The 23,492-nt window shown below is 39.9% G+C and overlaps 2 protein-coding genes and 1 long non-coding RNA gene across 6 annotated transcripts in view; 1 reads left to right on the plus strand and 2 right to left on the minus strand.

Annotated features, from left to right (window-relative positions):
* The window catches only part of LOC101746851 (phosphatidylcholine:ceramide cholinephosphotransferase 2), a 110,545-nt gene that overhangs the window by 49,060 nt on the left and 37,993 nt on the right, over window positions 1-23,492 (plus strand). The window lies entirely within an intron of this gene.
* Window positions 5,796-23,492, minus strand: part of LOC101736574 (uncharacterized protein KIAA0930 homolog) — a 59,030-nt gene continuing 41,333 nt past the window's right edge. For 2 of the 3 annotated variants that reach the window (XM_038014907.2, XM_062671938.1), the window contains 4 exons: window positions 9,233-9,481; window positions 8,698-8,851; window positions 7,276-7,425; window positions 5,796-7,195 (listed from right to left, as the gene is read on the minus strand). In XM_038014907.2, the coding sequence (XP_037870835.1) occupies window positions 7,155-7,195; window positions 7,276-7,425; window positions 8,698-8,851; window positions 9,233-9,481 (594 nt within the window). In that variant the 3' untranslated portion in view covers window positions 5,796-7,154. The remainder of the gene's footprint in view (window positions 7,196-7,275; window positions 7,426-8,697; window positions 8,852-9,232; window positions 9,482-23,492) is intronic. The other variant, XR_009974763.1, reaches the window with a different exon arrangement.
* On the minus strand, window positions 19,431-20,804 carry LOC134200021 (uncharacterized). Of its 2 annotated transcripts, none has more exons than XR_009974767.1 (3): window positions 20,258-20,804; window positions 19,927-20,174; window positions 19,431-19,822 (listed from the first exon to the last, which is right to left on the minus strand). It is a non-coding gene; the product is annotated as an uncharacterized LOC134200021 (long non-coding RNA). The 2 variants fall into 2 exon arrangements; XR_009974768.1 differs by having other exon boundaries at window positions 19,431-19,752; window positions 19,813-20,174.

The following is a 23,492-nucleotide window of genomic DNA, read 5'->3' on the forward strand; positions in this document are numbered from 1 at the left end:
GTGGGTTTACTTCGTAAGTGAAAAACAGATTATTTAAAATATTACCTATATATCGGCTGATAACAATTGCCAACGCCGATGATTCCGTATCTTAAGTGTGATCTTGCTAGAACCATTTAACTCTGCAGCGGAGCCTACGGAGTTACTAAGCGAATCACAGAGTGGTAAGGTTTAATTTCCACTGGTAGTTGTGTCTATTATTATATGTATAAACATCCATTTTTCGGATCCCTAATTTTTTGTTTATTGCTTAGGTAGATGGACGTGCTCACGGCCGACCTGAAGTTAAATGGTTACCGGAGCTCATAGACATCTACAAAGTAAATGCTGCCACCCACCTTGAGATACGAGTTCTAAGGTCTCAGTTTTACAGCACAACGATTGCCCCATCCTTCAAGCCGAAAGCATTACTGCTACGCGGCAGAAATAGGCAGAGTGGTGGTACCTACCCGTGCGGACTTACAAAACATCATACGACCAGTAATTACGCAAATTATAATTTTCCGGGTTTGATTTTTACTACACGATGTTATTCCTTCACCGTGGAAATCAATCGTACGTATTTCATTAAAAATTGGTACCCCCCTGCGGGACTCGATCACCCTTGCATCGCTTGATACGACTGCACCGGGCATCTTGTGCTTTAGGCCGAGACGATTTAAACACGGTTTTATTGACACAAATATACGAATCTAAAAAAAAAACATAGAGTACCAACTTAAATAATTTTATGAAGTCGTCGTGGCCTAAAGCATAAGACGTCCGATGCATTCGTGTTGAGCGATGCATAGTCCTTTAGGCCGCGACGACAATTATTAATTTAAAACCACAGTACCTAGAGACCGGGGCCTTAAAAAAGACAATCATCTACAGACGAATTCGTGGAAGTCATTTTTCGTCGACTAATTATTTTATTATTATCCTCTTACTTTGATAAAATTCTTCCGATGTTAAAGGTACTCTTGACATGAACGTCGTCGCCATTTTTGATTTAGCATATTGACATTCAAAATTTTACCCGCATTGAAATAATAACTTAGATGGCGCTCAGGACAGAACACGGTGCTAAAGTATGCAAACTCAGAACACGCTGCATCGCCGATGCTCAAGGTAGTATAGAGATCATCCTTCAAACCGGAACAGTTATTGTGATAATTACGCAAACTCATAGTTTGATGAAATATAACATGTTTGTAATTCACATCGAACCTTCAGAAGTATTAACTTATTTTCTTTCAGGTTGAATCCTATGGATTTTATATATTACCTTTTTTACGATCGCTTTTTCGCTTCATCAAATTTCAAATCACAACAGTGCTAAAGAAGTGTTCAGTTCAATAATAAGAATGATAGGTATTCCGTATTCAGAACATGATCAATTAAAACGAACATAAAATGTTATGATTTAAATTAAACAAAGCAGTGAGCTCGGGTTTCAAGGGCTCTCATTACATTTCCGAGTTCGCTCCTGTAGAGCACAGAACGGATGTCTTGCACAATTTAATTAAATATGTATGTACAAATGTTAGTTGTCATATTTTGGTTTTTAAGAGCATTACGTCGTTTAAATCAAGGATTTTCCCTCCACAATCTGTCGGATATGAGTAACTATTAAGTTCCTTCAAACATTTCTCAAGATGCAGTTTCTTCGTCTTCTTTAAGTTTAAGTATAGATCTCTTTCATGCATTTCCATCTATAACTACTGGCTAACTACTTGGCTACTGTTGACATTACTGACGGCCAGAAGCGAGGGCAACCACTCGCCATCAAGTGGGCTGTATGCCCGTCTGCCTACAAGAGCAATAAAAAATATATTGAATTGATTAATTGCACTGACAACATCAGGACAGTGGACTTCCTGTAATTTAACCAAGGATTTTTTTAACGTTGGTTAAAAAAGTAACGTCTTAGTTCGCTATTCTTATAGATGACAATGCAATCAAAGTTTCGAAATTGATTTTTTTCTATGATTGAGGGATTACTGGTGGCCCGGAGGCCTTTCCAGTTTCAACAGGACAGGTGGGCGATCAAGGCTCAGCCAGAAGATCAAATTTGTATATCTTTAGGTAAACAGCCAGTGCGTTACATCATGATTTAACGGCCGTCTGGTGTAGTGGTAAGTGACATGGTCACTACACAAGGGGGTCGCGGGTTCGAATCCCGCCAAGGGAAGATATTTGTATGATAAATATCAATGTCTTTTCCAGGGTTATGGATGTATATTAAATATAATATGTATGTGTATAATAAAAATCTTACATTTATATCCATTATCTGGTACCTTTAACACAAGTTCTTTCCGAACTTATCACGGGACCAGTTAACGTGGCGTGATTGTTAGTAAATATTATTAATATTAATATTATTAATGATTTTCAATAAAAAATACACAACTACAAACTGTGTACCTACTCTGAGTAATACCGGAATGTTTGATGAAGAAAACACAAGCTCATAAAAACAGATGGGAGTTGTTGTGTGTTAATTACGAATGAGCGAGACATTCATATTGAGTATTAGGGTTCAGTCTCACGCCTTTGTCAGCCACGTTTAGTCTACTGCAGTAGATGCAGTAGGTACGAGTAGATGGCATAATATACATACATGTTGCGGGGGTGTCATGTGTACCGGCTTGAAGGGCAGTCGTTATACAACAGACATTTGGAACTCAAGTTTCAAGATCGGCAGCATTCACATTCTGATGTCTGTGAGCTCCGGTACCCACTTTATATCACGAAAGCTGTGAGCTCGTCCACACGTCAACGCAATATTATAATGAAAAAAATGCAAAACTTAATCTACTTTACAAGCTTTCATTTAACCTGGAACGTTTGTATGTGTAGTTTGTGTAGGTATTTGGGGGGTTTTACATTGCAAGCTACATTAGAATTTTGGGGGTATACGACAAAGGAAAGATCTCCCACTGAGTGGGTGATATTGCTCGGTAGACCGACAGTCCGCATGTTCTTGTTCGGAACTTGTAGGAATACGAGGATTGATAAAAAAATAACGAGACTAAATTTCCCGGGCTGCATTCGTCAGATTGGCAAAAATATTTTTGTTATGTTACTGCACTTGCCTGTATGTGCATTGGTATCCATATTACATGTTTAGTTTGCCATCAACTGCCAGTGAATTCTACAGGTTTTAATGCGCTCAGTCATTTTTCACTTTTCGAAAAATTGATCCGACAATTTGCATCAAGTTTTGCTACAAAAATGGGATAAAGTTGCTTTCGGTGACTCTGCTACGAGCTAAGCAAGAGTTGTCGAGTGGTATAACCGTTTTAAAAGTGGACGAGAAGAAGTTAAGATGAGGAGCGTCCTGGGCATCCTAGTACATCAGTAATGGACGATAACGTCGAGAAAGTGAAAAAACTGATCATGAGCGATTGTTGAATTACTATAAGAGGTTGCCGAGGATGCCGGTATATTATAGGGCTGATGTCAATCAACTTCTGCGGATATCATTATCAAATCAGTCATGGCGACTGCACCACGATACTGCAGGTGCTGATGCCTCAATGCCTGATCGTAAGCTGTTCGCCAAATACAACACTGTATTGATGCCGCGACCATCGTATTCACCGGACATGCCCCCCTGTGACTTCTTCTTATTCCCAAAGCTGAAGCAACCCGTGAAAGGAAGACGTTTTGCCAAATCGATGAGATAAAAGCAGAATCGCTGAAGCCGCTAAATGCAATACCGGAAAGTGAAAGTGGAAAAAGCGCTGGCATACGTGCATGTATCCAAAGGGGGCTACTTTAAAGGCGATAAAATTGATATTCACAAATAAATAAATATTATTGGATGAAAACGAAGTCTCGTTATTTTTTGATCACACCTCGTTTATGCAAGCTTATCTTTAAAATATAGTAGGTAAGCGAGATTCAGACATCCTTCAAATGTCTTCTGTGATGACTACCCGCTACAGAATCTTTTCTTACGGAGTAGGTATCTAATTATTTAGTTTGTCGGTTCAATTTTAATAGATATGCATTTTATCGTAAACGTGACCTGAGTCGACCTCCAGGATTAGCTCCAGATGAAGGAAAACTCGATCGGACGGCCAACGAACACCACCGGCACAATTTTTATATTTTATATTGTATAATGCAATCAATTAATGAGGTTAATTTATTTAATAGTTATTTTGGCTATAGTTGTTATTAATAAAACCTTGTTTTTTACTGTAGGTAATGATTTTGCATAACGATATGTTTGATCGGAATGTAAATAGCCCCGGTGCATTCGTCCGGTGTCGATAGACCAGTCCTGAAACAGGTTCCTCTACCATGCAGTTAATAATAATAAAAGAAAAGTTTGGATACACAGCTATTGGCCACACGACAGTATTTACAGCGTTCTGTACCGTCCACCAAATCAGAAATGCTTACCGGTGCTTGGTCTACCCAACAATAACAAATGTAGATTCCTATAAAGGTAAATAAAACATTTTCAATACATTGGTCCGTAGGTCGGGGAGCTTTCTCGGTTATCGTTCGTATCGACAGTAATGAAACTACAGACCCAGCCCACTGAGTTTCTCGCCAGATCTTGTCAGTGGGACGCACTTCCGATCCGGTGATAGATTCCGCGAAACACTGCTCTTGCTAGGGCTAGTATTAGCAAACGCCACCAGGTTCGAACCCGTCAGCTCACCTAATCATTCCGTGAATCTAGTATAACCCCTCGAGTTTACTGGAATAGGTAGGAAAACTAAATAGCAGAGTATACAGGACGCGCGTTCCTCCAACGTTGACGAAGAATATAGAAACGCAAATTTTAGAATTTTTATAACAATAGTAGTTTTGTAGTAGGTACTGTAGTTTATAGATTTGTCTTTGGTAAAATTAAGTCATGTCAGTTATTTGTTTTGTGTTTACTATCTGCTCACGTGGCACACTTATTTTGTTGTATCTACCTTTAATCTATGTGAATGTATTATACTATTTGTTTTTGAAATAAATAAATCAAATGAATATTATTGTTGCAGGTACTGGAGATATGAACGCCAAGATTTTGTTTCTTCAAAAGGTAGCCCCATTCACTCGACTATCACACAAACTGAAACTTGAAACTTTGACGGAAAAATATCGATAAATATATAGGTATAATGGTCTGTGCGCGGAGTGCACGGGCGAGGGGCCCGGGACCGCACCGGTAATAGAACCTACCTCAACACAAACAGTTAACAAATAGTAGCCATATATTATTTTTTGATTGATTAAATGGGTGGACGATCTCACAGCCCACTTGGTGTTAACGGAGCCCATAGATATCTACAGCGCAAATGCCGCCACTCACCTCGAGATACGATTTATAAGGTCTCTGTTTTACAGTACCACCGCTACACCATCCTTTAAGCCGAAACGCATTACTGCTTCACGGCAGAAATTAAGCAGGGTGGTGGTAGCTATTCGTGCGGACTCACAAAATGTCCTACCACCAGTAATTGTGCAAATTATAATTTTGCGGTTTTTGATTTTTATTACACGACGTTATTCCTTCATCGTGGAAGTCAATCGTGGACAATTGTTAAGTTTGTATTAGTCATTAGAAAAAATGGTACTTTCCGGAGCGCCGTGCGAGGCATTCGACCCCGCACACCGATGGATTAGTTATATGATTCAATGTCGCCTTCCCCGAGCGTGGCTACTAGTGCATTGGCGGCACCACGGTTCAGGTGAATAAGTTCATCTTTAATTACAAGCTCCATATTCACACCGCGCATTTCCGTAATATATAAGAACGGTTGGGAAATTGGAAAAGTATAACAAAATTATATGCCAAATAAAGTTAATTACAATTCACTTTATTCAATCACACAGTCACCTCATCCCGCCGCAGCTCGCGTGGTCGCGGCTACTTGGATTAGATTTTAAATACAAAGTAATATGCACGTTGACTGCAAATTTTATAATTCTGAGGTGTATTGGTCCTGAAAGGGTAGCAATATAAAGTAATGAAGTAAGAAATAGCAACAAAATTTTGAAAATTCGATTTTTCATAATAAAAAAAAACTAAAGAGATTTCGAGATCTTCAAAATGTTCTTAATATTAATCAAAATTATGTATTTACTTTAAAAACTTAAGCCAAATCCAAACTGGACAGTCCATGCGCCCACCTCCGTAATGTTTTCAAAGTTCAGAATGACGTCACGTTTTGATACTCGGCATACTTATATCTCGACATATTGTCACATCGAATGTGTATTCAATTATTGGGCGGACACCCACAAACCAGTCCCCCTCCCCCGGGGCGGACACCACGCTTTATAACGGATTTTAGGGGAACAATACAACACAAGCTTAAATACAATTGCAATCGATTGTACTACAATAGTAATGTTGTAGCGGGCACTCAGAACGAGACGTATTCATTAAATCAGATGATGCGGTTACTGCTGAGGCCTCATGCATTCCAACGATTACAAAATAAAACTAAACAAATCAAATGCGGTTCGTTACAATTCTTTCTAATTTACTTTTGAATTTTAAACACATATTTTATTTTTGTTTACAAATGTTATTCGGTATACCATATCGAGTACGACAAAAATTTTCTAAGCGTATTTATTACATAATAAGTTACATTATAATATCATCAACTTACATGTACATAATCACCGATGTCGACTAGAATATTATATCAGTCATGGAATATTGTATATTTAATTCAATAACCATTTAACACATTTTGTTAGTTTCTCAATATTGGTATAAGCGCCATCTAGGCGACGGCGCGCGAACTACTTGCAGAGCCACTGCGGTGTACTCCGTCTCACCAAATCAATGTTTTTGTATTTTGTTGCCTTGTTATACATCTGTTATCGGACAGTACAATACATTTGCACGATGAACACACAACATTTATGAGGTAGCATCATTACACGATCACAAATACGTTCACAGCTCAATATTGTTTGTACAGTGCACGCCCGACTGCGCGAACATAACATACGAGACGTGCATTTTGGGAAATAATATCTTAAGGAATGAAATTCAGAAAGTCCGTTGGAAAAAACGGAAACAAACTGCGACTGAGTAGTCATACAAGTTCCTGTGATTTTGTCGGTTATAGAGCGAGTACTGGCTCGTCGTGCTCCTGTTGGACGACACGCCGCGGCCTCGTGTGTCGCGGCCGAGCTGCTTAGAACGTCAAGATCGGTTCTTCGCGATGGTCGAGAATATCTGAAATACAGACAATGAGCGATAAAACTATGAATTGGTTGCATTTTTTAAAGCCTGGGTACTTTATAATCGAAGCTGACCTTTGGCGATGGTCCACCAGGGCAGCGTCACGTACGTCAGGAAGGCGTTGAGCGGCGAGGAGCTCTGCCTCTTGCCCTCCTTCCACAAGTGGAAGGTCTGCGAGAACCCCCGCATGGCCCACAGCGGGTTGTACAGCCCGGCGTCCAGCTCTGTGCCGCGCGGACATGGCGCCGAGAACAAAGAAAGTTTCAGGGGCCACATCTAGCTACGTGCCCGGTCGTGAACGTTCCGTGAGAAATTATTAGAGGCTGACTTAAAAGGACAAAATTAACAGAGAGCAGGGCGAGAAGCGAATCTGCAGCGCAAAGCGAGCGGGGGGCGGGGAGGGGCGGCGTGGGGGGGGTGCGTCGCAGCCCGCGTCGGCCTACCGTTGTGTTTCTTCCTGGGCACGTCGCACCAGTAGTATATGTCGGTGCCGTCGGGCGTGGTGCGGCGCGCCGGCAGCCGCTCCCGCCGGAACATGGCCGCCGCCAGCCCGCCCCGCGCCCGCGGCAGCGTCACGTAGCAGCGCGCGTCCCCCGCCGCCGCGCCCCCCGCCCCGCGCGCCGCCCGCACCCGCTCCTCGCACCCCCGCACGGCGGCGCGCCCCCCCGCGTCCTGCAGCACGCCCGGCGCGCGCTCCGCCAGCAGCGCGGCCTCGTCCAGCGCGGCGGCCTCGTCGGCGAGCTCGCACCGCGCGCCGGGCTCCAGGGCGCGGGGGCGGGCGGCGCGGCGGGCGGGCGGCAGGGGGCGCGGCGCGGAGGGCGCGGTGCAGAGGGCGGCGGAGGGCGGTCGCGGACACACGGTGTGCAGGCAGGCGGGGGAGGAGAGGTCGCGGGGCGCGCGCGGGTACAGGTCGCGCATGGCCGGCTGGCACGCCCGGCGCGCGGAGGAAGCCGGCCGGCGCCGCCCTGGCAACACACAGGGCCGCGGCCCCTCAGTCCGTGTGCTCTGGGCGGCCCGCGCGAGCCCTCAGTACATCGGGTTCTCGCATTTCAGTTAACTATTACGTAAATCTTGTAAAACTCAGCAGCGTCCCGTTATCATATCATCGAGGCACAGAATGTGTTCGTGTTCCCAGGCAGCATGCGACACGTTCACTCGTTTAAGATCTATAGAGCGGGCGCTAGCAACCTCTACGCTTGAGTCGATATTCTCAAATGTACTATTCGGTGCGCGAGTTTATTGAACGGCTTCCTCCGAGCGCCACCACTAGTGCTATGCGATTCCGTTTGATTATAGCTAAATCAAATAAGGTACGAACAGAAACAGAAAATCGAAACATACCAGCACACGACATGCAAGAAGCCAACACGTGGAAACTACGTGAAGCTCAGGGAATAAGAAACAGAGCCAACAGTGGAACTCGCGCCCCGCTACAAACTGAGCCAAGCACCAACAAGCGACTGGAGGGCGGCGGGAGGGCGGCGGGCGGCACGTACCGTCCCTGAGGTCCCCGGCCTCGACCTCCGCGACCCCGCTGACCATGGAATCGAGCCCCTCGTTCTCGGAGCGGCTCTTGTCCCGGTTGTCCTTGGTGCGCCACCCGCTGCGAGTGAAGTTGTTAATGTTGGCACTGGGGTCGCTCAGACGACGCTGAAATGCAATCAAAACATACCTATTTATATTTAAATCTGATACAATAGATTCGTCATGTGACATATAGATGGCGCTACGCGGCAGAATGTATTCGATTACACTAGTCACTAGGCGGAGACACAAGCTCTCGGCCCACTGGATGTTGGTTTTGGTTGAGCCCCATCGAACTCTAGTTCGCATCCTGAACGGCCTCTAGCCGGAGATGAGCTCGGCGACTGAATCGCACTGTACAACAACTAACACAACCTTCAAACCGGAACATATGACGACTTGCGTCGTGGCAGAAATAGGTCGTGTGGTAGAACTTACCTCTGCAGGCCTACAATCACCATCCTAATTTTATTTATAGAAATTAAGGAAATCTACAGTAAGTCTCACCTGATGTCGATACACAAACAGCTCCTCGGGGTCCTCATCCCAGTCACTATCCCACATGTCTGTGGCGGCCAGGCCGGGCTCAGACGTGGGGGTGTCGACCCCCGCCCCCCGCGGTCTCGACACCGCCATCTCCGCGTGTCCCTTGCCCCCCGGCCCCTTCATGCGCACGAACTCACAGCGCGCTGCAGTCTTGCTGCCCAGTAGACCAAACGACATACGCTGGGCTACTTTAGTTGATAATGAAGTTTGCTGGAATGCAGGACGGATCAATGAGTCATTCTATTCATATTATATTCACAAACAATTCGTTCGAGTGTGTGCTCGCTAAGCCCAGTTTATCGTCACACGGTTGTACGCGGTTTTGACTTTCATTTATGAATTGAAATATGCCTGGACGTAACTATTGAGGTAATCTGTACATAAACTAACATATTAAAGAGTTTACTTCCACAAACAAAACGTGTTGTAGAGCGCGTGTGTCCTCACGTGCGCACGCTCGTGATGCGACGAAACCACTTCGAGTTTTCCACGTTTATTCATAACTTGAACACCGCAAGCATGACTTCTGTATCCGCAACATACTTGTTCAATGTCATCTCTACGACCTACTTCAAAATGAGCTATAGTCTTAAGAAGACTGGCGATGTCCTTCTTTTTTACTATTCTTTGAAAATATTTAATAAGTAGGTTAACGAATACGTTAGTGTATAACGTAAGGCGCGATTATATCAATGCGCTAACAGAACCCAACCAACAAACATAATATATTTTTTATTGCGTTGTTGAGTAAACATTCTCACGGCCCACCTAGTGTTAAGTGCTTACCGGAGCCCAAAGGTCGGAGTCTCAATTGTTGTGTTTATCGGGTGCGCTCTACAGAAAGCGGGCCCTTCACAATGCAAAATATGACTACTTCGCAATAGAAATAAGCAGCTCAGTAGTACCGACCCGTGCGAGCGGACAATACTCTCTACCACCAGTAGATGCCGGTTACCGATTTCAGTACGTTGGTACAATACTCTTAGAACGCCTCCGGTGAATCCCTTAGTCGCCTTTTACGACTCCTGGGAGAAGAGACGGAGTAGTACTATTCTAGGCTAAGACTACTGAGCCAAAATATTTATTTTATTATGCAGATAAAGTTCAAAAATAAACTGACACTCAAACTAACTCTCTATATGCCTATCTATCAGTGAGTAATGTGCTGTTTGTTTGCCACGAGCCGATGCTGTGTAAATAATCCGCTCCAATGAGCAACACAAGCAGTGAAACGAGATTGTGTGCTTAGTGTGCGTTTTTTAACGTTCTGGATAGCGTAAGAGTTAACTCAAATTTGTATGGAGTTAGAGCGTTTGCCTACGTTTGCCGCTAGGGGCGCTGTTCTAATTGCATATAAATTTGAGTTAACTCTTACGCTATCGAGAACGTTAAAAACTCACACTAACACATACGCGGTTATTTTGCACTACGTTCACTGCACGTAGTATATACACATCGCTCGCATCGCATCGTACAGAGCACGACTCCACGCAGAGCGCCATTCGGCTAGAAGACCATTAAAAGGTGCGGTCATTCTTCAAGGGAACAAGTTTAAATATGTCTCATTATTCATTTTCATTATTTCATATGTATTAGTGTTATATTAGTTATTAAATTACGTGATTGTAGTAAAATATCAAATTACAGTCTCCAGTTTTTTTTGTTTTGTTATTTTGTGCTTATCTCGTGACAAGGTTGAAGTCTCAGTATCAGTACACCCGGCAGTCTTGCCTTCGAAACGAATTGTGCAACGACTTCGCGGCAAAAATAGGCAGAGTAGTATAGAGCACATTCATCCAGAAAGTTAAGATGACAAAAAGGATAAGATACTGCTATTGAGGGATGAACAAAGAGTCCAGTAATTCGAGTAAGCCGTTCTTTTCGAGGTTATTTTTGGATGCTTCAGATGGGTCGAAGAACTCATCCAACTAGTCGCAGCGGTTCAAATATTTTTTATGATATTAGTTATTAATTAATATCTTTCCGAAATAAGTCTAGCTTTTTTTAACTTATAAACACTTAAGGTAGCTCTGACGTCCTCACGACGTTTAATCCGTAAAAAACCTTTTATCTAAATCATAGTCGATTCCGATGTATAACAACATGAAAATAAACACGTAACGTTTGATCAAACCGGAATTTTATAATTAAATTTAATTGAAATGAATATTAACGTACGAATAATGTGGATAATCCAGTTTTATTCGCGAGGACACAGTCAGGTTCCAAGTTTACCTGTTCATATCATATATAGCAGATAGTTTTAAATATTTAATTATTGTAAATAAAACGATTGAGATTTGTTTGAACAAGATATTACGTTGCTTGGTATATATTTAAGGTGCATGTGGATATGTTTGGTACACTTTTGAGAGTTAAGCAAAAATATAATTAAATTGATATTTAATTATATATTGACCGCTGTAACGTTCCTGCCGAGTGTGGATGGCTTCACGGCACTTTCCGCCACGCACTTGAGCACTTAGCCTCACACGATATCATTTGACAACTGTTATCAGTTAATGTCATTCTATTTAAACTTTATCATTCACAGCTTAGGATTTTCGGCTCAGGCAGGTTATAGGGCATGTGGCACTGTGTATGATTGCAGGAGGCCGAAATCGGATGGCTATGCTATCTATATTCCTGTATCCTCATATTCTCAATTCCCTAATTCCCGTTTCACCTCTTTCATCATCCTAGTAAGCAGATTCACATTGCTGTCAGTTTCTGGTACGGAGCAGTAGTGCGTTCGAGTTTGAATAGCAGAGCAGGTTGTAAAGTAATACTTCAACTTTATGACGATGGTGTGTTTGTTTAGTTCATTTACCCATTTACGGCATTACATTTAGTAATATAAGAGTGTCGATATTGTGTGGAAGAGTCGTCGGCGTGACGACGGCGGCGGCGGCGGCAGGGGGTCGGCGTATCAACAAGTCCCAGTCTGGACGGCGGCGAGGCGGACGCCAAATTAACCCCACATCGCTCCACTCCGCTTCACTTTTATAATTCAAATGGAAATTTTCTAACCCTCTGGGCTGGAAGGTCGTTAGCTTGCGTATGCTGTGCTGATAATGTTTTTTGATCTGAATAATCACAACACATCTTTTTTTTCACTACTACTAGTTCGTACTATAAAACGTACGTTATTTATCACAGGCAGATCGTTCTCGGTCAGTCGGCCCGAACCAGAATACAGCCTGCTATTGCTATTTTCGTATCCTTACTGTGTTTACACACGCACCGCCCCCGGAGATGTGTTTACACGGGTCGGTTCCCCGTCCTATCTGGTTTGAAAGGTGGCATTACGCGAATTAATTTAATACGATTGAAAGTTCGACCTTCCCACGTGATAGTGGACGCTAGTAACCACCAGGTGTCCATTATTTTTGGTAACCGCATGAAAAAGCTCGGAACATCTCTAAGGCCATCTGTTGTAACAAAATAGAGAAATAAACCTAGTGCCCTAGTTAGTACAGTAATATGCGACGTCTAAAAACAATAATAGTACGTGGGACATTAGTTATTAGTGGTGAAGTCACTCCGAAGACTATAAAAAGTCACACTCGGCCTAGTTATAGATCGCGCAGTCTCCGGCGAGAGCTAGGGTTATCACAAACGGAATCCCTACAAGATAGTTACTTGTTCGTCGAACTACCGCGAGGCCCTGCGGTTCCTGCTCATAAACTATAATAATATAGTTTTGTTTGAGAATGTCATATACACGTGTTCTGTGTTCAGTTTCGGTCAAGCAATTACCAGTACCTACTCCGGTGCCCGCGTGAACCAATAAATTAGTTCAGAAGATCGTAATTTACAAGTTAAACGCAACATCGACCTATTTTTCCCGTTTCCACTGAACAACAAAATTTACCTCATACCATAAAAGTACTATAAAATTCTACATACATCAACAGATCAAACACTAGTGGGAACAGACAGCGTCTGGTTCATAATCAATCTGTCAAATTTATTAGTTAGTTTACTGACAGCGGTTAAGTATAAAAGGTAAATTTATCGATCATCTCAAAAATAGTTTGGCAAAAATATTAGTTTTTACGTTTTGTATTTATAACAGACCATAAACAATATATTCGTGCCAATGTCTGCGTTATTCTGTGTCTGTTTCGTGTATGTGATACATTAATAATGTTTTATGATTTACTTCAACTTTGAAGTTCAACTATTTTTACTCATATTTTGTTGTCGTTAGCATTATTTTATTTTTTACTACCGAGTGAGTTAGTTAAAAAATATGAGCTTATTTATTGTAAGAAAATATATTATTACGGGCCATAGAAATCACGAACACAAATAGTTTTGCTTTGAACACATAAATAAAATCCCATAAACTCTATAAATCTGTTTAAAGATCTGCTGTAAAATGAAAATATGAAACGACAAAACTAAATATATTTATTATAGAAGATACCCGGCGCGGCGTTGCGTGGGTGCGACATCAGCGTTTCCTGTGTTGTAAGTTAATCCACATTATGAACCATCTTTCCGCGGAATTTCATTCAATTCCGTTCAGTATTTTTTGTGTAATTGATTAACAAACATGCAAACTTTTGCATTTATAATGTAGTGTGGTCGTGATAAATCTCAGTGAGCAGGCGATCTCTTTGAATATTTAATTAGCCAGTAAGTGGGAGCCCTGGTGCGAGTCCGCGGCGTGGGCGGGCGGCGTGACGTCAGCACTCCACCGCCTCCTTATATTGTAGCGACAAGCACCAAACAAGTTCAGCTTACTAAACTTTTCATGAAATTATCAACTACAGTGGGACAAAACGAATTAACAGATGTTCTCTGAAAGACGGTTCGCCATAATCCCAGCAACTGTCGAAGTGTTTTTACATACTTACTTTGGTAGAAGGGCTGTTGGTATACCATTAACAAGATGATGAATCGTGGACGCCCGGACTACAACGATACGCGCCATTATTAATTTACAGAACCTAAAAACATCAATAGATTAGGTACAAGGCCACGAAGCTGCGATCTCTGGACTCACCTAGGCACCATCGCAGAACTACGATAGCGACAAGTGTTTATATTGAAACTATCACAATTAAATTTTAAATAAATCAGGATACTCTCATCCGGTTGAAAGATCCCCCCACAAACGTATGTGCGCACCCTAATAAGTAACTGATAAATGTTTCACACTAGTGGATCTCGCTGGCCGCTTGGCGTCACGGGCGAATTACTGTTACAACAATTCCTCAGAGCTCTCTCTCGTTCCGACAGAACTCTTAAAGTGAGCACAACATACAACTAATATTAATCAAATATACCTCTTAACGCTAACTTAGTCAACGCCGAGCCAACATTCTTTGATAAAAGCAATGCAACCAGTCTGTTGATCAGACAACAAACAGATTGCGAAAATGTAAATATATCTGTAATTGTCACCAGAGGACAACACAGTCCTGCGTCAGATAAGTTTTGATATCTCACATACCAGATGCATTTACAGCGCCCACTCTCGATAAAAATACGTACGAATATTTATAACTACTACTACATATCACTGTGACGGTAAGTGATGAGTGTTCAATAGTAGGTACATAATTATACGATTTAGATGAGATATACATGTGGTGGAGGTAGGTATACCGCATCGCCGCACAAAGTGAACCGGTAGTTCCCTACTCCCAACACTGTCTGCTTTATTTTTATCAGCTTGGACTCAACTGTTCATAGGACTATTGAACTTTAGGTATCCATATAATACCGCAGTCGATCGTACAACGGCAGTCCTATCCTTCTAACCAGAATGAACGAAAACATGTGAATACGCGCGTGTATTGTTTGAGTACCACCCCTCACCAGCGTGACAGGTTTACAGGGTGAGTAAACTTTAAGCGGCTTCCGTAACACGACCCATTACCGACGGGAGCACTAACAATATTACCTAAGATAATTTAATACTCTTTAGTTTGTATTAGCTCACATTAACAGAGCAGCAAGCCGTAATACTGACTAGAAACTAGATGATATTTGTACGCCTCATACTACATGGCAATGAAATATTCGTCCCTCACGTTTACATTATTATTAATATTATTATTGCTCCCTAAAATCCTACCTTAGCTCCCTAAAATCCTACCTTAGCTCCCTAAAATCCTACCTTAGCTCCCTAAAATCCTACCTTACGTCCGAGGCGAACATCTGTCCACGTGGGGAGCGGAAACGCGTACTATCGAAACTTACGCGGCTAACAAGGTAAAGGTAACCCATTAATATGGAGACAAGACTAAAAAGAAAATTGAGAGGGCCGCTTCCCGGGGGCGATCGCCGGGGCACACCTGGAGCTGGCGCTGGGTGTTCCAGCATAGGATCCGTCAGCGGCGGAGAGTTGAGCAGGCGGGCTCTCGCCGGGGATTTACAACCCGAAAATGCTACAGCCGCCAACAGAAATCACGATGTAGAAAGTAGGAGCAATAGCCCATGTGAACCTTACAGCCCGAGTACCGGTTCATACAACCCCTCGGTACAATCATCACCATCATCCTCGGGTCATAGAGGCTCACCAACGTCGACTATGGATGTTGCGCAGGGGGCGAATGCCTTTTTACCTGCGTCCACCAAAGCTGGCAAAACAAGGGTGCGCATGAAATGGAGCAGAGAAGTAAACCTATTTATCATGCGCACCTACTACTACGTCACTAAATTAGAAACTGATCTGACTATTTACAGAAAAAAGCTGCATGAACATTTTTCACTAAAATACCCTAATGTAATAATTTCACAGCAAAGAATATCTGACCAAAAAAGGGCAATAGAAAGAAATAAACTACTATCTCAAGAAACCCTAGACCGACTAAAAGAGGAAGTGAGAAAACAGCTCGAAGACGAACAAACCAATAATGTTGAAAATGAAAAATTAAATTCAGAAACATATTCACACGAATATACGACACTTACTCCACAAACTATTTTAACGAAGAAAACACAGCAACATACAAATATTATCTCTAGCACGCAGACCTCTCATTCATCCACTCAAACCGAATCAATAACTCTGCTGTTAGAAAATGAAGTCGATATTTTAAATACTAACCCCACAGAAGGGGCAACACAGACACAAGAAGTTAAAGATAAATTTGAAACGAATTTAACAATGTACTCAGGCATGGACCCTAAAGCAAGGCCGCCATTGCCTAAACTTAAATATAGCTCTAAGCTAAATGAACTGATACGTCTATTTAATAATGACATACTTGTAGATTACATCTCACCAGACACACAACTATCAGATGTACATACATTAACATATTGCACCGCCGTAACTATTTCGGAACAACTAAAATATAAAATTATAGCAATAGAAGGAAACGCGAGACATAAAAAAAACTTCAAACCACCGTGGCAACAAAGATTGGAGAAGGATATAGCAAAATTGAGAGCAGATATTGGTAAACTGACCCAATACATAAATAATAATAGATCTAAAAAAGTAGTCCAAAGCGTTGAACAAATATTTAAAAACACTAAAATACACACATCACACGAAAATGGCAATAAAAAATCTCAAGAATTTTTAGACACACTGAAACAAAAATTAGCTCTAAAAGCCCACAGACTAAAAAGATATAACAACTCACAGAAACGAAAGAATGAGAACACTATATTTCTAACAAATGAAAAACTATTCTACAGAAACCTAATAAAGCCGAAAACTGATCGAGACAATAGTAATATAGATATACCAACAGCAGAACAATTGGAAATGTATTGGGCTAGGTTATGGGAAAATAGTGCAAAACATAATGACAAAGCAAATTGGATTACTGAAGAAAAAGAAAGATGGGATACAATAGAAGAAATGCAATTTGATGACGTGACAGAGGAAGAAATAACTACTATAACAGCTGGGTGTTCCAGCATAGGATCCGTCAGCGGCGGAGAGTTGAGCAGGCGGGCTCTCGCCGGGGATTTACAACCCGAAAATGCTACAGCCGCCAACAGAAATCACGATGTAGAAAGTAGGAGCAATAGCCCATGTGAACCTTACAGCCCGAGTACCGGTTCATACAACCCCTCGAAACTAGATGATATTTGTACGCCTCATACTACATGGCAATGAAATATTCGTCCCTCACGTTTACATTATTATTAATATTATTATTATTAATATTATTATTATTAATAATACTTGATTTATGTTCAAAATAATATCGTGAATTTGATAACAGCAAAAACTTATTTAAATATGAACATATAAAAACAGGACAAGTACACTGAATTTGTTTCGAGTTTTTTTTTTTTTCAATACTTATGACTTTTTCTAAGTGTTGGTAGAGTTAATTTTGGTATTCAAAAAGTATGCCAAATGACGTCCAAGTTGAATTATATTATTTACTTTCAATCATAGTAATAATAACCATGTACTTCCAATCACGCATTTAATTTTTTTTATTTAATTATAGATACTTTTATTTCTTAAAACGTAAGAAGGTAATCCTCACAGACACATTCTAAGGATAACTGTAAATGTTTATTTTCAAATTTGTGAAAATAAATAATAGCGAAATTACTAACAGCCGTTTTCAATAACCTATCTATCCCTAGTTTCGGTTACTAAAGATAGACAAATCTATATTTTTGTCCTTACTTACGTTCCAATAACCTATCGACGGGCAGCAGTTCCTATCGGATTTATCTATCCATCGTCGGGAGGACGGATAGCCTGCTAAAGATAGAACGCTCATACAAATCGTGCTTACTTCCGTTTCAATATGAGTTTTAAGTAACTCTCCGGTAGGCGGCACTATCTCTAGTATGGGCATTCGCTTATCTGTCAAAATCGGCCGGTTACATGTTTATCTTTCGAAAGTAAATCGCTTTAATTTAATAATTGTTTCTCTTCATATTGGCATATTGTAGCAGTGATGATAGTGATATGGAATTATTTCAAATGATAATGGATTGTGATGCAGATAGTGATAGTGAGGCCGATATCATATGGTTAGGAAAATAAAGATCGTCTGAATTACATGCCGAAGATCAATAATTACGAATTTGACTATAGATTTCTGAGCAAAGGTGTTGTGAATGAATTGATTAATTTAATGAGACCATATTTGAGTGTAACGTCAAAACGGTAAGATAAATTTTAACCATAAAAGTACTCGTTATTACAACTTATATTTGTTTATAGCAATAGCAAAATTATACCTAATTTTTGTTGTGTTACAAAATCACACTCAACAGGAATTCTATAATACTGCTGGATTCCCATGGTGCACTAAATGACATTCATATACTAATACTATAACCTGGTAGGCTATTTACCTTCATTCTTATTACACACTGATACCTCTACATTTTATATTTGTGTTACAGATTCAAATATAGGAGAGGAATTTAGAAATAGAAAAAGAGTATTTTGAAAGTGCAATTTGTGTGCAATGCATCATTGATGTTTCAAAATGTTGTTGCTTGATGGCCTGGGTCTACTCATGATACAACTGTAATTAACCATTCCGATTGAAAAGGTATTTCTTATTTATATTACCTTATTTATATTATTATTATTATTATATATTATTATTATATTTTTATTTCTTTATATTATATATTTAGGTGTTTATATGAATTTAATATGACACTATTATAATAAATTATCTACATATCAAGAGAACATTGATAACAAGGTGGACTTGGAAATTGCTATTTGCTTGCCGATAGAGGCTATCCCCACAACCCTATCTTTTAACGTGATTAATAATAATTAACCCACATACTCAATCGGAACGATTTAAAATGAATCACATATTAAAACAAGAAATACTATAGAGAGGTAATCTTTTTTTTTAGTTAAGAGCTTGTTATACTGTATTGTAAAATAATTTAAGCGAATAATGTATAATTTTCAGATGCATTGGTGTTTGTAAAAGAAGAGTCCCGGTATATCATTGAAAAGTAGATTAAAACTAGAAAATATGCAAGCTGTTATTATAGCTGCCATGCTGCATAATATCGTCAGAAGTATGAATTTAGAAGAATTAGAATCAGAAATTTCAGTCGCAGATACATTACAGGAAAATAATATAATTGTTCGTAACAATTTTTCAAAACTTACATCTGAAATACAACTATGTACTTATAAATAATTGCTTCCAAAGATAATTTATAAAATAAACTCCAAAGATAATTTGACTATTTTTTATTTTCCAAAATGATAATTACATGGTAGTTAGTACATGCAAGATATTTAATTTAGAATTTGTACATATACTTAAAAAACTATCTAACATAAAATTATTATTGCCTACTTAATTTATGAAATTTAATATTCCTTTTAAGTAATTTTTAATTTTTTTAATTATCTAAATCTAACTTAACTTTTGCTACAACAATCTCCTTTTCTTTATTTTCCAAGTCAAGTCTCTTTTTTGCTATTAGATATTCTGCTAATGCATTGTCCCTATGCTAGCCTTGCATTTCTTTTCTTCCATCTTGTTTCCGCTTGGCTGTAAAAGTGTTAAAAACAATGTGCATGCTTTATCCAAAATTTCATCTGCAATCCTTACCACCTCCAGCCTGTAACAAAGAGCATAATTATTTCAAATACTACGGCAACCTGAAGAAAAAATCATGTTTATCAATGTGTTATTAGAGACAAACAATCAACTAATTATACTAACCTTACTAAGGTTGTTTCTTATGTTGCCGTAGCGTTCTTTAAGTTTTCCCATTTTAGTCGAAGCTGCGATGGAGTTCGTGGGAAACGACGAATCGACGAATTAAAATCATTTACAAGGGTTTGCCAAGCCTGTTCCTTCAATTTATTGTTTGTGGCATTTGTTGCCTTATTATTGAAATGTTTTTTCGCCGCCACAAGTTCTGCTAGAATCATCGTCTCATCTTTTGTCATGGGTGCTGCCTTTCTTGACTGAAAAAGATATATTTTCTAAACTTGAACTCAAAGTTTTCAAAGTAAAATTATTATTATCAATGTAGTTCATAGATACTTACAGAATTCATTTTATTTCACTGTAGCTCTTTAATTATAAACACACTTAGAATTATAAACGAAAGTTTTAAAGCGTTTTGGAGGTAAGTCATTATCTAATATAGTAGGTAAACAATAGAAAAACAAACAAAAGAAACTGATCACTGCTTATTGGCAAACGGACTGTCAAAACGTTTCGTTTCATAATTTCGACTAGGATAAAAATAGCAATACGTCCAATTTAAAAAAATCTACATATGTTTTTATTACTTTTTGTTATAAACAAATGTGTTTATGATAGTCTACAATATGCTGGTTAAATTATAGTTATAATTTAGAATAAAATAAAATAAGTCTTGATCCTGATGTTGTTTCGTATTTGTAGTAGAACGAAACGTATCAAGAGGCTCGGATAAATCGGAGGGAAGAAGCTATCTACTGTTGGTTAAAGAGAGATAGCACTTATCCGTGATTGTGAAACGCAAACTAAGGATAGATACGCTCTTGCTGATATTCGGAGATAGCTATCTATCCGAAAACTCAGATACGTTATTGAAAACGGCCGTAAGTGTTTTATCAAAATAGTCCGGCGTAATAATAACGGTTTCGCAAGGTTTAACAAACAAAATATAAATGACAAAAATATAGAATATATGAGTACGATAATTATATTGCAAGCGAGAATATACCCTGCTCCCCTCCCGTCGGAGGCAGCGGCCGAGCGATAACAGGAGCGTGTATCTCAAGGGCGCGTGCCGGCGCCGACCCGCCGCCCGACACATCCACACTCCTCATAAACACAGCTAAACCTCAACGAACGGCTTCACATACACAGTTTGTAAGACTGGCTGTACTACTGTATATACTTGTTATTTTTTATATAAAAAAAAGCTGCTCCAACGCCTTAAGTATTGATTTGGCCAGTTTCACAGTATAAACAAAAATGAGAGGTGCTTAGAGAAAAAATAATCTAAATACAAACAGATCTGATCAGTTTTTCCATGCGCGAATCTGTGATTTTAAGAACAGAACAAACGAATATGTTATTCTAACTATGTACTTAAAAGATAAATATTATTAGTGAATAATAATTTACAATACTAAAGTTAATAGAAAATTAATATTAATAGGTCAGGGGGATGTCTATCGGAAGAATATTATCACGTACCAATACTTGGGTTTAGAGAATCGTAGCCAATCACTGTATTTTACTACTCTTCAAATACGAAGGCGAGATACAGGTTGGCAGGGATCAAATATATGTATATGTTATGCAGACAAAGTGTTATTTTTCCGCAGAACTGGTGCGATATATGTTACATACATATTACTACTATGGGAAATATAACAACAACAAAATTTTATTGCTTCTTCATTACGTTCTATTTATTGAAAAGGAAAAGTTTTAGATAACACAAAATAATGAGTAGGTAACTATTTACTGTAACGTCACATTAGCGACTGATGCATTGAATACACTCTAAAGAAACCTGGGAGAAAAAACATGGAAACCATCACCAACGCCATCAGTCTCTGACGTCACCGCTCGCTCCGTCAATATATATTTATTGCCTTTGCAGGCAGAGGAGAGTACGGACCACCTGATGGTAAGCGGTTACCGTCGCTCATGGACGTCAGCAATGCCAGGAGCAGAGTCAAGCCGCTACCTACCCTTGAGTAATCTCCACAGGGCTCGTTTGAAGAAGGACATGTCATAGCACTCGGGAAACACCGTAGAGGGAAGTTCAATCCAAAGCCGGATGGTATGTAGCGTTTCAATGTTGATGAACGCCGCGGTTCCGGATAATATGGATGAACTCTGCTCCGGTGGCGGCAGGTGGGATGGTAAAAAGAAGATGAGGGGATCATCTCGAACAATATTCTTAGAGCATTCCCCGTGGAAGATACGGTACAAAACGCAGCCCCTCCGTAGACCCAGAAGTTCCAAGCGATCCGCGAGAACGGGACTGTCTGACTGACTGAGTCAGATGGAAGTAGCCGGTATTTGGGAGCCCCGGCCCATAGGCGAGAGCAGCACTCCACGCGAGGCTGGACCTGTGCTTTGTAAAGCGCAAGTATTTGTCCAGGCGTGAAATACCACTTCGCTCTATTGAGGACCTCCAATATTTTAGAGGCCAATTTTATTAGAAGCCGATAATTTGATTAAAATATACGATATAAGATATGCAATAATCATAAAAACAAAGCACATTCAATACTTTCATGAATATTTTCGTAATCTGGGCACTTGAAAACATCACAATTTGATAAGATATCCAGGGCAACAAAAAAAGATTTTTTTGTAGAGCTGTGTTATTATTATGTTGTGTCGTCGTGTAATGGCTATCGCACTCACAGCACCAGAAAGTTTAACTGGCTCACGGCAGAGATATGTATACAGTACGGCGGTACCTCTCCATGCACGCTTAGATCCGTCAACGTCCTACCAAATATCTGCGTTCGACTTTTCTATAATAAAATAAGTACGTTTCTTTTCGATCAATCACGTACATAATTATTGCACAACGCCCCAATAAAACACAGAGTCAGCAACTAAATGTAGACCTAGTTGTAGGTCATATTATTTTAATTTTTGTAGCTAAATTGCAAAGAATGGAACGCGTAATGTGTACTGGTACTTAGTGCGAGTTTTTTACTTTTCAACCGCGTTAAAGTTAACTTAATTTTTTATGGAGTTAGAACAGCGCCCCTAGTGGCAAACGAAGGGAAGCTGTTCCAACTCTATATAAATTTGAGTTAACTTTTACGCGATCGAGAAGTGAAAAAGCTGGCAATGAGCACACTGATCATCTGTACCAGTGGTTTTACTATGAGATTGTGAAAATAGGATAGATTAAATTTGGAATATAGATTAAACTGTGCATGTGATACTTGCGACTAATATAATTAATTTTATTACGCGTTCACCTTGACACTGAACCGTGAATATTAACACTGAACACGGAATCCTTGGCAGGCACCTGTCCTCTATACAAACTTGACCGGTTTTCTGTTAATCTCTTCAATGTACAGAAATATCTTTACATTACGTTTAGCTATTCATATGTACCACGTTGTTACCTTATCGAATTTATTGTATATCTTGTCGTATCAGCGATATTGGAAGGCATTTTCTATATTATTTTGCAAGGTTTCGTAAAAATACCGCTCGTTACTAATATTGCTAATAAGGCCTAAAGAATAAAACGTCCAATCACCAATAACTTATGAACCAATTTTTCTTATGAAATACGTACT

Source organism: Bombyx mori, chromosome 13 (genome assembly GCF_030269925.1).
Source record: "Bombyx mori chromosome 13, ASM3026992v2".
NCBI classification, from domain to species: Eukaryota; Metazoa; Arthropoda; class Insecta; order Lepidoptera; family Bombycidae; genus Bombyx; species Bombyx mori.